The sequence below is a fragment of the Cicer arietinum genome, chromosome 1 (genome assembly GCF_000331145.2).
Source record: "Cicer arietinum cultivar CDC Frontier isolate Library 1 chromosome 1, Cicar.CDCFrontier_v2.0, whole genome shotgun sequence".
NCBI lineage: Eukaryota > Viridiplantae > Streptophyta > Magnoliopsida > Fabales > Fabaceae > Cicer > Cicer arietinum.
Genome location: NC_021160.2, coordinates 50,479,707 through 50,491,734, shown reverse-complemented (window position 1 = coordinate 50,491,734; position 12,028 = coordinate 50,479,707). Strand labels below are relative to the sequence as shown.

Here is a 12,028-nt window from a genome sequence, read left to right as displayed (position 1 = left end):
TATATTATAAAATAAATATATAAAAGTGATGTCGTGATATAATTTCATTAAAAATATTATACACCGTTAGAATAATTTCTTTTAATTAAAGTAATACTGATTAATGTAAAATAAAATAATAATAAGTTATTAAATTTTAGTTTAATTAATAAATATAAATATAGTTAAATTAAATATCTAATTTCAATTCGAATTTGAGATTTGACAGTCTGAATTAATTATAATAGAATTTATTATTTGTTTTAAATAATAATAAATGAAAGAAAGTAGTTTATAATAATAATAATAATAGAATGTATTAGTTGAGGGTTGGGGAGTGAGAAAAGAAAACGGAATAGTATATTATAGCGAGTGTAGGCCCGACTCCCACTAATACTGAGTTGTTGAGAATTAGAAAGAAAAGATTTAATTAGTAATTAGTAAATAGTAAATAGTAAATAGTAATTAGTAACGTTATCTGTGCGTGGAAGGCAACCTGAATGATCCATCATAATAATTTGTACGGCATACTATAAACCATAATTTTCTCTTTCTCTGTTGGGATTGGGATTGCCTTATTATATATACCTCACCTATACAACACCTGTGCTTCCATTACCAACCAACCTCATTTTCATTCTCTCTCTCTCTTTTCCCATTCACCATTAACCACACAAACACAATCTTCACTCCAATATTCACTTTATTCATGGATTCTTCATCTGGACAAACTCAGGTACCTAGGAATTAGGATTCATCATTCATTTCTTATATTTCTTCTCTACTCATCAATTTTATTATCTCTCTTTTGTACTCATTTATGCAGCCCTTTTTTCTTTCTTAATATTTTCTATTCTACATTAACTCTCCATTCTTTATGTATCTATTTCTATGCAAGTAGATTCACTATCAATTTTTTTTATTAATCTAAGTATTACTAATTTCGAGATTATTTTAATTCACTGTCGTAAGGTACTTTGAGGTTACAAAGTTAAATCGTCAATTACTTCAATTAGTGAGTAATTTTTTTGGATTCAATCATAAGAAATTATAGATGGAAAGTAAATAAAATTTATCTCTAATTGAATTGTAAAATGGTAAAAGACCTAAAATTAGAAATTGATTTTATGTCTTATATGTATTTAAATTTGCAGTGATGAGATTTGATTATGTTGTGCAGCAAATGTCTAGCAATTCATCACTGGAAAACATGTTAGGTTGCTCAAAAGAAGAACAAGACACAAAAGCAAAACCTCAACCAGAACAAGCTCTGAAATGTCCAAGATGTGATTCAACCAACACCAAATTCTGTTACTACAACAACTACAGTCTTACACAGCCAAGATACTTCTGCAAATCTTGCAGAAGATATTGGACCAAAGGTGGAACATTAAGGAATGTTCCAGTTGGAGGTGGATGCAGAAAAAACAAAAGATCATCATCAACATCAAAAAGGGTACAAGATCAATCATTCACACCTAATCTAATAAACCCATTTAATAACTTCCCTCATTCATCTTATGATCATAATTCCAATGATTTCACATTAGCATTAGCTAGGCTTCAAAAACAATCATGTGGGCAAATGGGTCATTTTGATGATAATGATGTTTCAATTTTGGGAAATCCAAATTCAGCCACAAGCTCATTTAATGATGTTATTGGCAACCATTCAACCACAAACAATGGATTATTTGATGCAATTAGAAGTGGGTTATTCCTTGGAAGTGGAATACAATATAATTATAATAATAATAATGTTCAGAATTTGTATGGTGTTTATGGAAATGGAGACAATATGGAAGTAAATAGTGGAAACAACAATAGCAATGTTTGTGGGGTTGGTGAAGAAATGATGTTTCCTTATGAACAAGAAATCAGGGGTGCAATAAATGTGAAGCAAGAATTGTGCAGTGGTAGAGAACAAAGTGAAAGTAAAGTTTTTGGTGGTTTTCCTTGGCAGTTAAATGGTGGACCAAACATGGGTGAAATTGAATCAGTAAGAGGAAATTGGAATAATGGTTTCACTTCTAATTGGCAAGGGGTTCTTCATAGTCCACTAATGTAGAATTTTAAATTGTGGTTAGCTTTGCAAACTTTTACATTTTGGATTTTGGATTATGCAATTAAAGAGATTTAAACTGTGGTTGGATACTATTGTGGAAACTTCAAAATTCACAAAAATATTGCAACTACAATTAAAGTTAAAGACCACAATTTAAAATTACGAAATCAAATTAAAAAATACTCATTTAATTTCTTCTAATGTATAACATATAAAATATATTTGGGTTTGAGTAGTTTTGGGTTATCAGAGATTTGATTCATTTGGAATCGGAACAAATCTCTTGTGTTTTTTTTTTTCTTATTATGTTTCTATGTAATGTCACATTTTTTGTACGACAATCTTTTTGTTTATTGGTGAATAGACTAATGAAATTTCAGATATTTTTGCTACCAAAATTAATGAAGTTGGAGTGATCTATCTACAAAAAACATGGTTTCCTTGTTTGAGAAACAAAAGAGGGAACGAGAGTAATTGATAACTGCATAGTTTTGATGGAATGTTTACTCCTTCATCTCTATGATATCATTTGTTAATATTATTTTTATTATTTCTAATACAATATTTTTTTATTATATATTTATAAAATTAATAACATATTAATATTTAATAAATATAATTTAATAAAAATAATATATTTTTTTATTTATATATTTTTAATATATATAAAATAATTAATTATTTATTTTTAAGACAAAACAATTAGCATTTTTATAATCACACATGATTTGAAGTATTTGTTTGGCAAAAACTTAATTCTGGAAGAACTTATCTTTGTTTTCATTATTTTAGAAAGGATATTAAAGATTTACTGCTTCTGATGTTGTTCAATATAAACAAAAATAAATTAAAAAGTTTTATGTACTTAATTCATAAGTTAAACTAAATATGTCAACACTATTTTATTTTATATACTAAAATTTGAATTTAAGTTGAAACAATTCAATCTAATAATATATATATATATATATATTAATTAAATTATAAGTTAAAAATATTTCATTTAAAATAAAATATAAATAAAAAAATAATAGTTAAATGATTGAGGTATCATGTTTTTAATTATGAATTTAGTTTAGTTAGATCAATTTTTCAACTACATTACAATCTACATTTGATTTGGGAATGATTAAAAATATATTGTGACATCTTTATTTATCATGAGTAGGATTTGTAGAATATGGAGGATTAGTATTATATATTAAAATGAATGAAATTAAATAAAGTGTTGAGTGTGATATGACAGTGGAAGGGATAAGAAAAGAATTTATCGTGGACCAATGAATTAGAAATTTCAGTGAAGCGTGAGCGCCAACTTCGGGGAAGAATTTGTCTCTGCTTTTGGCAGACCAAATCCAACGGAAGATTCGGGCGTGACAAAACCGCCAGTAATCACTTTCAAAATTATATGACTGTCAGAACTTGTTTAATTGTTACTCCAATTCTATTATTATTTTTTTAAATAAAGGTAATTTTTAATTTTCAAATAACTCTCTGATTTTTTTTTTCAACTTCACTTTCAATAATTACTCATTTTGTTCCAAAATGATTATATTATTATATAGTACATATTAGAAAAGTATAAATAAAAGTAAATTATTATTTTTATCAAATTATATTTGTTCAATATTAATATATTATTAATATTTTAAATACATAATAAAAGATATCATCATAAAAACAATGTAATTCATAACAAATAATAAAAAAAAAATGCAGTTGAATTTGAAAAGAATAATTTTTTTTTTATATTAATTAATTATTGTGAAGTGTAAACACAAAAACTACAATGTACAGTTGTACACTATTTCTACTCCACACAAAGCACCTCTTATATTATTGACATATATTAAAAAAAGAATTAAATTTGTCTATGTTGATCTTCTTAAAATGTTTTATATATTAATATGTTTAATTTCAAATTCTTTTTATTCCACGATAAGTTATTAGAAATTAATAAAAAGTGTTTGAAAAAAAAAATCTAATAAATTGTATATGTGTTTATATTTAGATACAAAAAATTTCTTCAATATAAGTATACATAGATGAAAAATTTTACATCTCAACATTGAAGATCAACCAATATCTAATAACTATAATTTGATAAAGACTATTCTTTTTTTTTTTTTTTAATTATTGTATTTTTAACATGTAAATTATAATCGTAAACGATGTTTGTTTTGAAATAGAGGGGTAAACAAAATTTCTTTTTAAATTTTTAAAGCATTTAATGAATTATTTTTAAAACAATATTTCCCCATTTAGTTTCTTAAACAAATATTGTTAGATTTTTCATAAATATTATACATTGATAATACTCCTTCAGTCATCAATTATAAAATTGTTATAACATCTAAATATAAGACGCTCTGTAAATAACCATTATAATACTACTAAATTGTATTAGAATATACAAAAATTAATATTAAATGTATTTACCAAGAGTAATTCAATAATAATAATACACAATAATAATATTACAAACGTTTTTTTAATGTGTAAAAAATATCAAAAGATTTTATAAATAAGGACGGAAGAAGTAATAAACAATAATTTTATCATTATTTACTTGCCAATTGGATTCCGAATGATCTAAGGCCTATTATCATTAAAATGAGAGGATTAAAACTATAAAAACAAGTGTTTAGCTAACATGGTCACTTTGTTAATGAATAAAATACAAATAAAAATTGTATTTAGAAACATGATGTATTCTGAAATATTATACCATTCACATGAAACAACAGTTATCAATGTGTGGATATGGTTCAATTTTTAGACTTATGAATCCCTATATAATATATTAATCCTCTTATTTCTTTGACCATAATTTATTTTGACAATTCACATGAATTATTTTTTTTTCCTGTTTTTGTGTTTTATTTACCCTTCTTCAAAGTTTCATCAAGTATAATATCTAATTTTAAATATTTTTTGTGGGGGAGGGACTAGGAAGTGAGAAAGCTAGAAAAATCAATTGGATGAAATAGGAAAATAGGAAAAATAGAGGGGAGAGTTGGATATAAAAAACTTAGGAGCTTTCAATATTGCTTTGTTAGGATATTGATGGTATATAATTTGAAATGAAAATGATAGTTTATGGCCAAAATATAAGTATGCATATTTGTAATGGTTTTTATTAGTTTATTTAGTGGGGATGAGTGTGTCACCTCGGGGGAGGGATGTGAGGAGAGTGGAACAAGTGTATTGAAGTTTTTGAAAAACCTGGTGAGGAGTCATTGGAAACCTTGGTAAGGGACAATGAGGTAAAGAGACAAGAATTGTGGAAAAGAAAGTGACTTTCATGAGGTGAAGAGTTACTAGCACAATTAAATCCCTCATTAATATTTTAAAGATAATAAATTATTCAATTATATTTTTTAATTATGATTCTAATCTTATTAATTTGTGTTTTTTAGTGTATTTATTTAGATAAAAAATCAAAAACAAGTTATTGCATGATATGTTGACGTATACATACTCATACATGATCATGGGGTCATTTTCAAGTAATCAAGATTGATTTTATAAATAAATCTAGACTCATCTGATATGTACGCCAAGAAAAGAACACACTTTTATGAAGTATAAGATGAGTTGAAATATTGTTCAAGGAAATGTCAAACTAGATTGATTACAATGGTTGTAGAGCATTTTGGTTGTCTTATTAAAAAACAAGAGACAAATGAATCTATTTGAGATCATTAAATGCATGTATTAGATTAATAAAAATCGTAAATGGACCTCCCATTAGTGAACAAGCTTCAAGGACACAAATAGTGAATGTCCACTTGCAAAAAACACATGTAGATTGATATGCAACTTTGATCTCCAGATTGATTAGTTTGAAGCAAATACAAAAACATTTTCAAATAACATTGTTGACGTGACGTGCTTCTAACTCAATGTTGTTGCAACCGACACATTTAGCCTTTGTGCTCAAGTTTCCTTCGAGACTCAAGGACAAGCGTTATGAGTTTGAAGAACATTCTGGAAAGAAGTGCAAATACGAAGATTGTTTCAAAGAAAACTTTTGACAGCTAGCAAGATTGTTCAACAACTATATTCAGATTAAACTAAATATTCTAAGCATATCTTCATCTATAAAATAAAGATCAATTAGAAGATCAAATTAACAATTTATCTACACTTATTTATCAAAAAGCTCAAGTTATAAAACTCTTCTATCAAGCAAAACTTCAAGCTTTTTTCACTATATTCGTGAATAATTCTTTTTGAGTTCTTGTTTTTAGTAAATCTCAAACAAATAGTTGAGAATTATTAAATTCCAAACACTTTTATCATATTTATTTGTAACTCAATTATATCTTTTATGTTAAATTGACTGTGATGTAAAAAAAAATCAATTTGAAAGGTGATTGTAAAAAGCCTTTACAAATTGAAAAGTGGACATGAAAATTCTTTTCTAGATTGAAAGATTAAAGTTGTAATTGATCAAGTGTGATCAAGATAAGCATATTAATGAAAATCTCACAAATTGTAAAGACTGGACGTAATCCGAGTTGAGTGAATCAATATACTTCTCATGTGTGATTTTCTTCTCACTTTTCTTGTATTTATTCAATAATCACATATCGCACATCACTAACTATTGCACTTAGTTACTTTGTTTCTAATCTTAACTCATCAAGAATGTCACAATTATTCAATCTGGTTACAAATAATATTCTTAAGTATATTTAATTAAGTGCATGAATTAAATTTCTAAAAGGAATCACAATTCATATCCTTTACTTTTTTTGACATTTATTTCTACTTCAATAGGAGGAGCCATCCATGTTGCACTTAGTGAAATCGGCATATAGGTTATTGGTGAAGGATGTCGACGTGTGCGTGAAAAACTTCACATATATATTTATATGGCATGCATATATACATATGAAGGATAATCTTATCTGAAGAGGGATTGTGATTTAGCTGCACAAACGTGTATAGGATGTAATAGGTGATCAACCAAAACAACTAGTCATTTATTTTTTAATGCTCTTCAATTTCAAGAATGCCAATTGGCTTAGTATGTGTCAGGTTTTTAAAAAATGACACTATTGGGTATAAGTCGAATTTTTCAGGTTGCATGCAAGGGTGAAGAGTGAACAAAAACGAGTTCATTATCTTTTCAAAAACATCACTAATATAAGGTGGGAGAAGGAATATGTTAATGATTTCAGAAATGGTCGCAAGATAGAATTAATTTTAGCTTCTTTTCTGGCACGTGATAAACTTTATTATTCTGAGAATTTATTTTTCTTCCACACTATTTTTAATAAACTGGTATGTGGCTTTTGTTAGAACTTGTATAGTAGGAATGCTGCAAAAACTAGAACATGAAGAAGATGCTAGTAGATAATATAATAATCGATAGTATTGCATGCAGAAATTCCAAATTGTGTATCACACAAAATTTTAAGTTAGATTTGCCCCATCAATATATGTGTATCATATGCAAATGAGTATAGCAACAAATCATTTTCAAGATACTTTAGAAACTTTGATGTGATTTATTCAAGCACAACAAACCTATATTTCAATAATAATTTGCACATAAATGTTTCTTGTACTTGCTCTCGTGCATTAAAAAAGAATGATGATTTAGAATATAAAAATATAGAGAAATGGGTAATAATATAGACAAATTCTCTACGTTGCTTCTTCTATAGATTGCTTCAGATAGTTCATTGGATTGCATATCGATGAAGCAATATGTTGGTACGATGTGTTCTAGGATCAATGATCTTACTTTTCATCTACAACAACCATTTTTATGGTCTCATGGAGAACCTTTTTAGGTAAGTGTGATGTGGCTTCAAACACATCTAAGATAAGGCGTGTGTCTATGTTCAATACTCGCACAGCTTATATGTTTGACAAATAAGACAATTGTTACATTTTTTATTTTATTTCATCGCACCTTAGATACTCTTTACACACATTTGACATGTTCGTGTCGTACTAGTTATCTGGATAGGAGTTGGTACTATTACACACATCTCTGACACATCTGACGTGTTTGTGTCGTACTAATTATCTGGATAGGAGTTGATACTATATGGCTTAGTGAATCAGGAAAAGATAATAAGAAAAAATTGGTTAATTCTCTAGTAGAGTGAATCACCAATGCAACAAACTTCCAACTTCTTTAACTTCAATCCAATGCAACAAAAACTCTTGTTTTTAAAACCAGAACCTTAATTCAACAAACATAACAAAGTTAAAAGAAAAATTATATATACACGAAATTAAACTTCATACTACAAAAGCAGTTGCTAATTATTATATATGTTTAAGATATTTATGGCTTCAAGCTAAGCTTCTATCTAGTATGTTTTGGATACATACACATTTTACACAAACAATAAGTCAGAACAAAATATATAGCTAGGAATTCAAGAACACCAAGATCATCCTCTTCTCCAACTACTGGACAAGGTTGAAGTTGTTGTTTTCCCATTCTCTTATATATGATTTTGAATATATGTACTATCAATTAGTAAGGAGTGTAAATAAAATTTCAAGAAAATTTTTAACACTGTGGCTACAACAAGGATTTGGTTCTTCTCCACCAACATTCTGCTTCTACCTCTCTAACTCTCTCATCATTTAAAAAAAAAAAATTATATTGAAGAGAGAGAAAAAGTAAGAGAGAAAAAAATGCTGGTGGAGAGGATCCATTTTCCTACAACAAGACATGAGTTCAAATCCTCCTATGAGTTCAAATCCATAAGCCGAAAGGACATCAGAACCATTTTTCTTTTGGTTGTAGTATATAGTTTTTGGTAAATGATTGACTCCATCAGTCACAAAACTTTTTATAATGAACAACTTAGATGAAAAGTTGAACTAATAGACCATGGTGTAGCGCTGTGCTGTAGAGGGCTCCAGACTTTAAAGGTGAAAGGTCTTGAGGGCATTTTTTTTACTGTAGTATCAAAAGTTGTATTGATGAACCATATTTTTTATGATCTGATATAGGTACCTAGAATATGGATAAAATTTGTCTAACTATATCTAATGGTCTATACAGTTGATGTAGAAGATCCAAACACCCTAGAAAGGTCTATTTCATTCAACATCTTAATGCCAACTTATCAAGCAATGTTCAAAAAACAGTTTCAAATCTAAGGCAACACTTACATAGCAAAAAGGATGATAGCACTTCGAAATATTTGGACAACACAAACACTTCAGCAGCAACACAATATTGCTGCTGGACTGTGAATTCAAAGCACTTCATGAATCAGACAGTGTCTTTCTGAGGCTTCTTCCACAAGACACCAATCTTCTTCAGCACATTCCCATTTTTCTTTCTTTGCAAATCATCACTCCAATCATCAATATCTTCACAAATATTTGAGTACTTATTAGTCTTCATCACATTGTTGTAGTTGTTGTCCATAGACATGGATCTCTCGGTGATCTTCCCGTTGTTCCCTGCCGAAACCATAGCAGCAGCAGCCTCTGCAGCCTTCCTCCACTGATCACATTGCACTTTGATTCTTTTTAACTCAGCTTCTTTTTCTGCGTTTGCCGCTTGTGCTGCTTCGAGCTGCTCGGCCACCCTCGCCGCCTTACTACTGTTCCTCTCTGTCTCCTCTATCATTATCCTAAGTTTTGCGAATGCATCGCGTTCTGCAGCCTTAGCAGCACCTAGTTTTGCAGCAACTTCCTCCCTCACTATGCCGACCTGTGTAAACCTTTTATTGATTTCCAACTTCAGCATTTCATTCTCTTCTGATATGCTTTGCAATGTTGTCTCCTTGTCCATCAGACCAGCCTTCAATACAGCAACATATTCGTCTAATCTTTTAAGTTCCTTCTGAAATTCAAGTTCTTTTTTCGATGACAAAGATGTAATCTTTTCAATCTTCAAATTCAACCTCTCATTCTCATCCACAATACCCTGTAACTGATTTTCCTTATCCATCAATTTTTCCTTTAACTGCTCAATTTCAGCTTTCTTTCCTTCCAATTCTGATTCCATCTGACTTGATTCAGATTTTATCCGTTCGATCAACTCATAAGCATTTCTTATCTTCACCGTGTTCTGAATCTGTTCTTCCTGATATTTAGTCTCAGCAATCTCAATAGCAGACCTCAATAGTCCAACCTCAGACCTCAAGGAATGAAACTCGGCTTCGATATGATTATTAATGCTATCTCCCTTTTCCAATCTTTCAGCTTCCATTTCCAAATTACCATCATCTGCAACAAGGTTTATAGAATATCTGCATTTATTGTCGGTACTTATGAGGCTCGACTCAAGTTTGCTAACCAGCGACTCGAGCGAGTTCGCTCGCATTCTAGACATATCTAACTCTAAAGCAGCAGAGTTGTATCCTTGCACAGCCTTTGCAGCATCAGCTCTTAAAAACTCTACAGTTCTTTTTGCCGCCTCGAGTTGTCTCAAAGTCTCATTCACCAAAGGTTGAACCTGAACTGTCTCTTTGCAATCTTGGAGCTGGTTTTTCATGTTCTTCACAAGAGAAAGAGATTCTGAAAATTAATTGTCAAAAGCAACAGAAAATAAAAAATGGATTAGAATTAGGAGGAACAAATTTCAAGAATTGGAAAATTGTTAAAGGGCATTGTAGAAACCAATGCAGCACATTATGTATTGTTTCCAATGCACCATATAACCAATGTCCATTTGTACCAGAATTTTAAGTGCACTGATTATTAGACAGTTTCAAGTAGCTTAATCATTAATTATACAAAATTACGGAATGTAAATTGAAACTATAGGCAATTCTGAACTTTCAACTATTTTTTATTTTTTAGTACCGCACATTATCGATATTCCAAAATCATCTGTAGAATTGCAAAATATTAATCATATCGTCTCTTTGTCTTGATTTGTTATGAAATACATCCTCACATTGTTTATTTAATTTCAATTACATCCCAAACATTTACAAATTGGGGAAATTATGTTGTCATTCTTCATTAGAGTTATCAGAAAAGTATAGAAAAAAAATTGAAATAAAGAAATAGTGATAAGACTATACCTCCGATTCCTGGCGATCTAGGGTTTGATGAAGATGTAGAGTTAGTGTGTAGTGAAGAACGGTCGAATTATGAAGTTGTTCTGAAAACAGAGTATGTAATGTAATGTAATGTAGAAAAGATAAATTGTTTTGGTGAATAACGGAAACAAATGAGTGTAAAATTTATGAATATATTGTATCCTACAACTACAAGTAGAAACAATAAAGACTTGTAATAAGTGGTTCGCCATATGTATAGAAAAAGTAAAAGCAGTGTCTTTAATGTACTTTGAAATCTGAACATGGTATAGTGTAGAGATTAGAGAGAATCCTTTTATAGGTTAGACTTTAGAGGGTAGAGTAGGTGATTCCAACCATTTGATTGATTTTAAACCAACCAAAGTAGTACTAGTAAGTGTAACATTGAGAAGGGTATTAAATACCTATCACCATATCGGTTAGTTGCGGTACCAGTCGCAATCATTCATACTAATATATATTGTGGAGTATTATCGTCAAATGTGATCGATGTAGTATAGTAACTAGTGTGTACCCACAATTCAGGTCCCTTCCCAATTCATATCAAGGTCATTGTAAATATAATTACAAAAAATATATATTAAAATTAAAAGAATCGTTAATTTTAGAATAATCTTTTTAAACTAGATCAATTACTTTAAAATCAAAGGAATATTATTTGTCAGTAACATCTTTAAGACAACACACTATTGTTTGTATGTTATTATGTTTATAGTTTTAAACACAACACACTATTGTTTTATTGCTCAAAACACTTTTGCATTTTAGTTTTTACAAATTATTTTATAAATTTAATTTTAAAAATTATTTTAAAGAATAAAATTAAAAAAAAATATTGTTTGAAATACATGTTTTTAAAAACAGTTTTAGATATGAGAAAAAAAAATCATTTAATAATTCAATTTTTTAAGACAGTTTTTGAATAAAAAATTTAAAAAACTAT

The 12,028-nt window shown here is 28.8% G+C and overlaps 2 protein-coding genes across 3 annotated transcripts; one reads left to right on the top strand and one right to left on the bottom strand.

Annotated features, from left to right (window-relative positions):
• The first annotated feature begins 557 nt into the window (after window positions 1-557).
• Window positions 558-2,427, top strand: LOC101495045 (dof zinc finger protein DOF2.1). Of its 2 annotated transcripts, none has more exons than XM_004487083.4 (2): window positions 558-715; window positions 1,160-2,427. In XM_004487083.4, the coding sequence occupies exons 1-2, from the start codon at window positions 689-691 to the stop codon at window positions 2,045-2,047; spliced, it is 915 nt and encodes a 304-aa protein (XP_004487140.1). In that variant the 5' UTR covers window positions 558-688; the 3' UTR covers window positions 2,048-2,427. The 2 variants fall into 2 exon arrangements, with proteins under 2 accessions (XP_004487140.1, XP_012570510.1); XM_012715056.3 differs by having other exon boundaries at window positions 571-715; window positions 1,134-2,427.
• Window positions 2,428-9,092: 6,665 nt separating this feature from the next.
• LOC101495371 (interactor of constitutive active ROPs 2, chloroplastic-like) lies at window positions 9,093-11,447 on the bottom strand. The gene is made up of 2 exons (XM_073366428.1): window positions 11,068-11,447; window positions 9,093-10,555 (listed from the first exon to the last, which is right to left on the bottom strand). The coding sequence occupies exon 2, from the start codon at window positions 10,530-10,532 to the stop codon at window positions 9,300-9,302; it is 1,233 nt and encodes a 410-aa protein (XP_073222529.1). The 5' UTR covers window positions 10,533-10,555; window positions 11,068-11,447; the 3' UTR covers window positions 9,093-9,299.
• Between the last annotated feature and the right edge of the window lie 581 nt (window positions 11,448-12,028).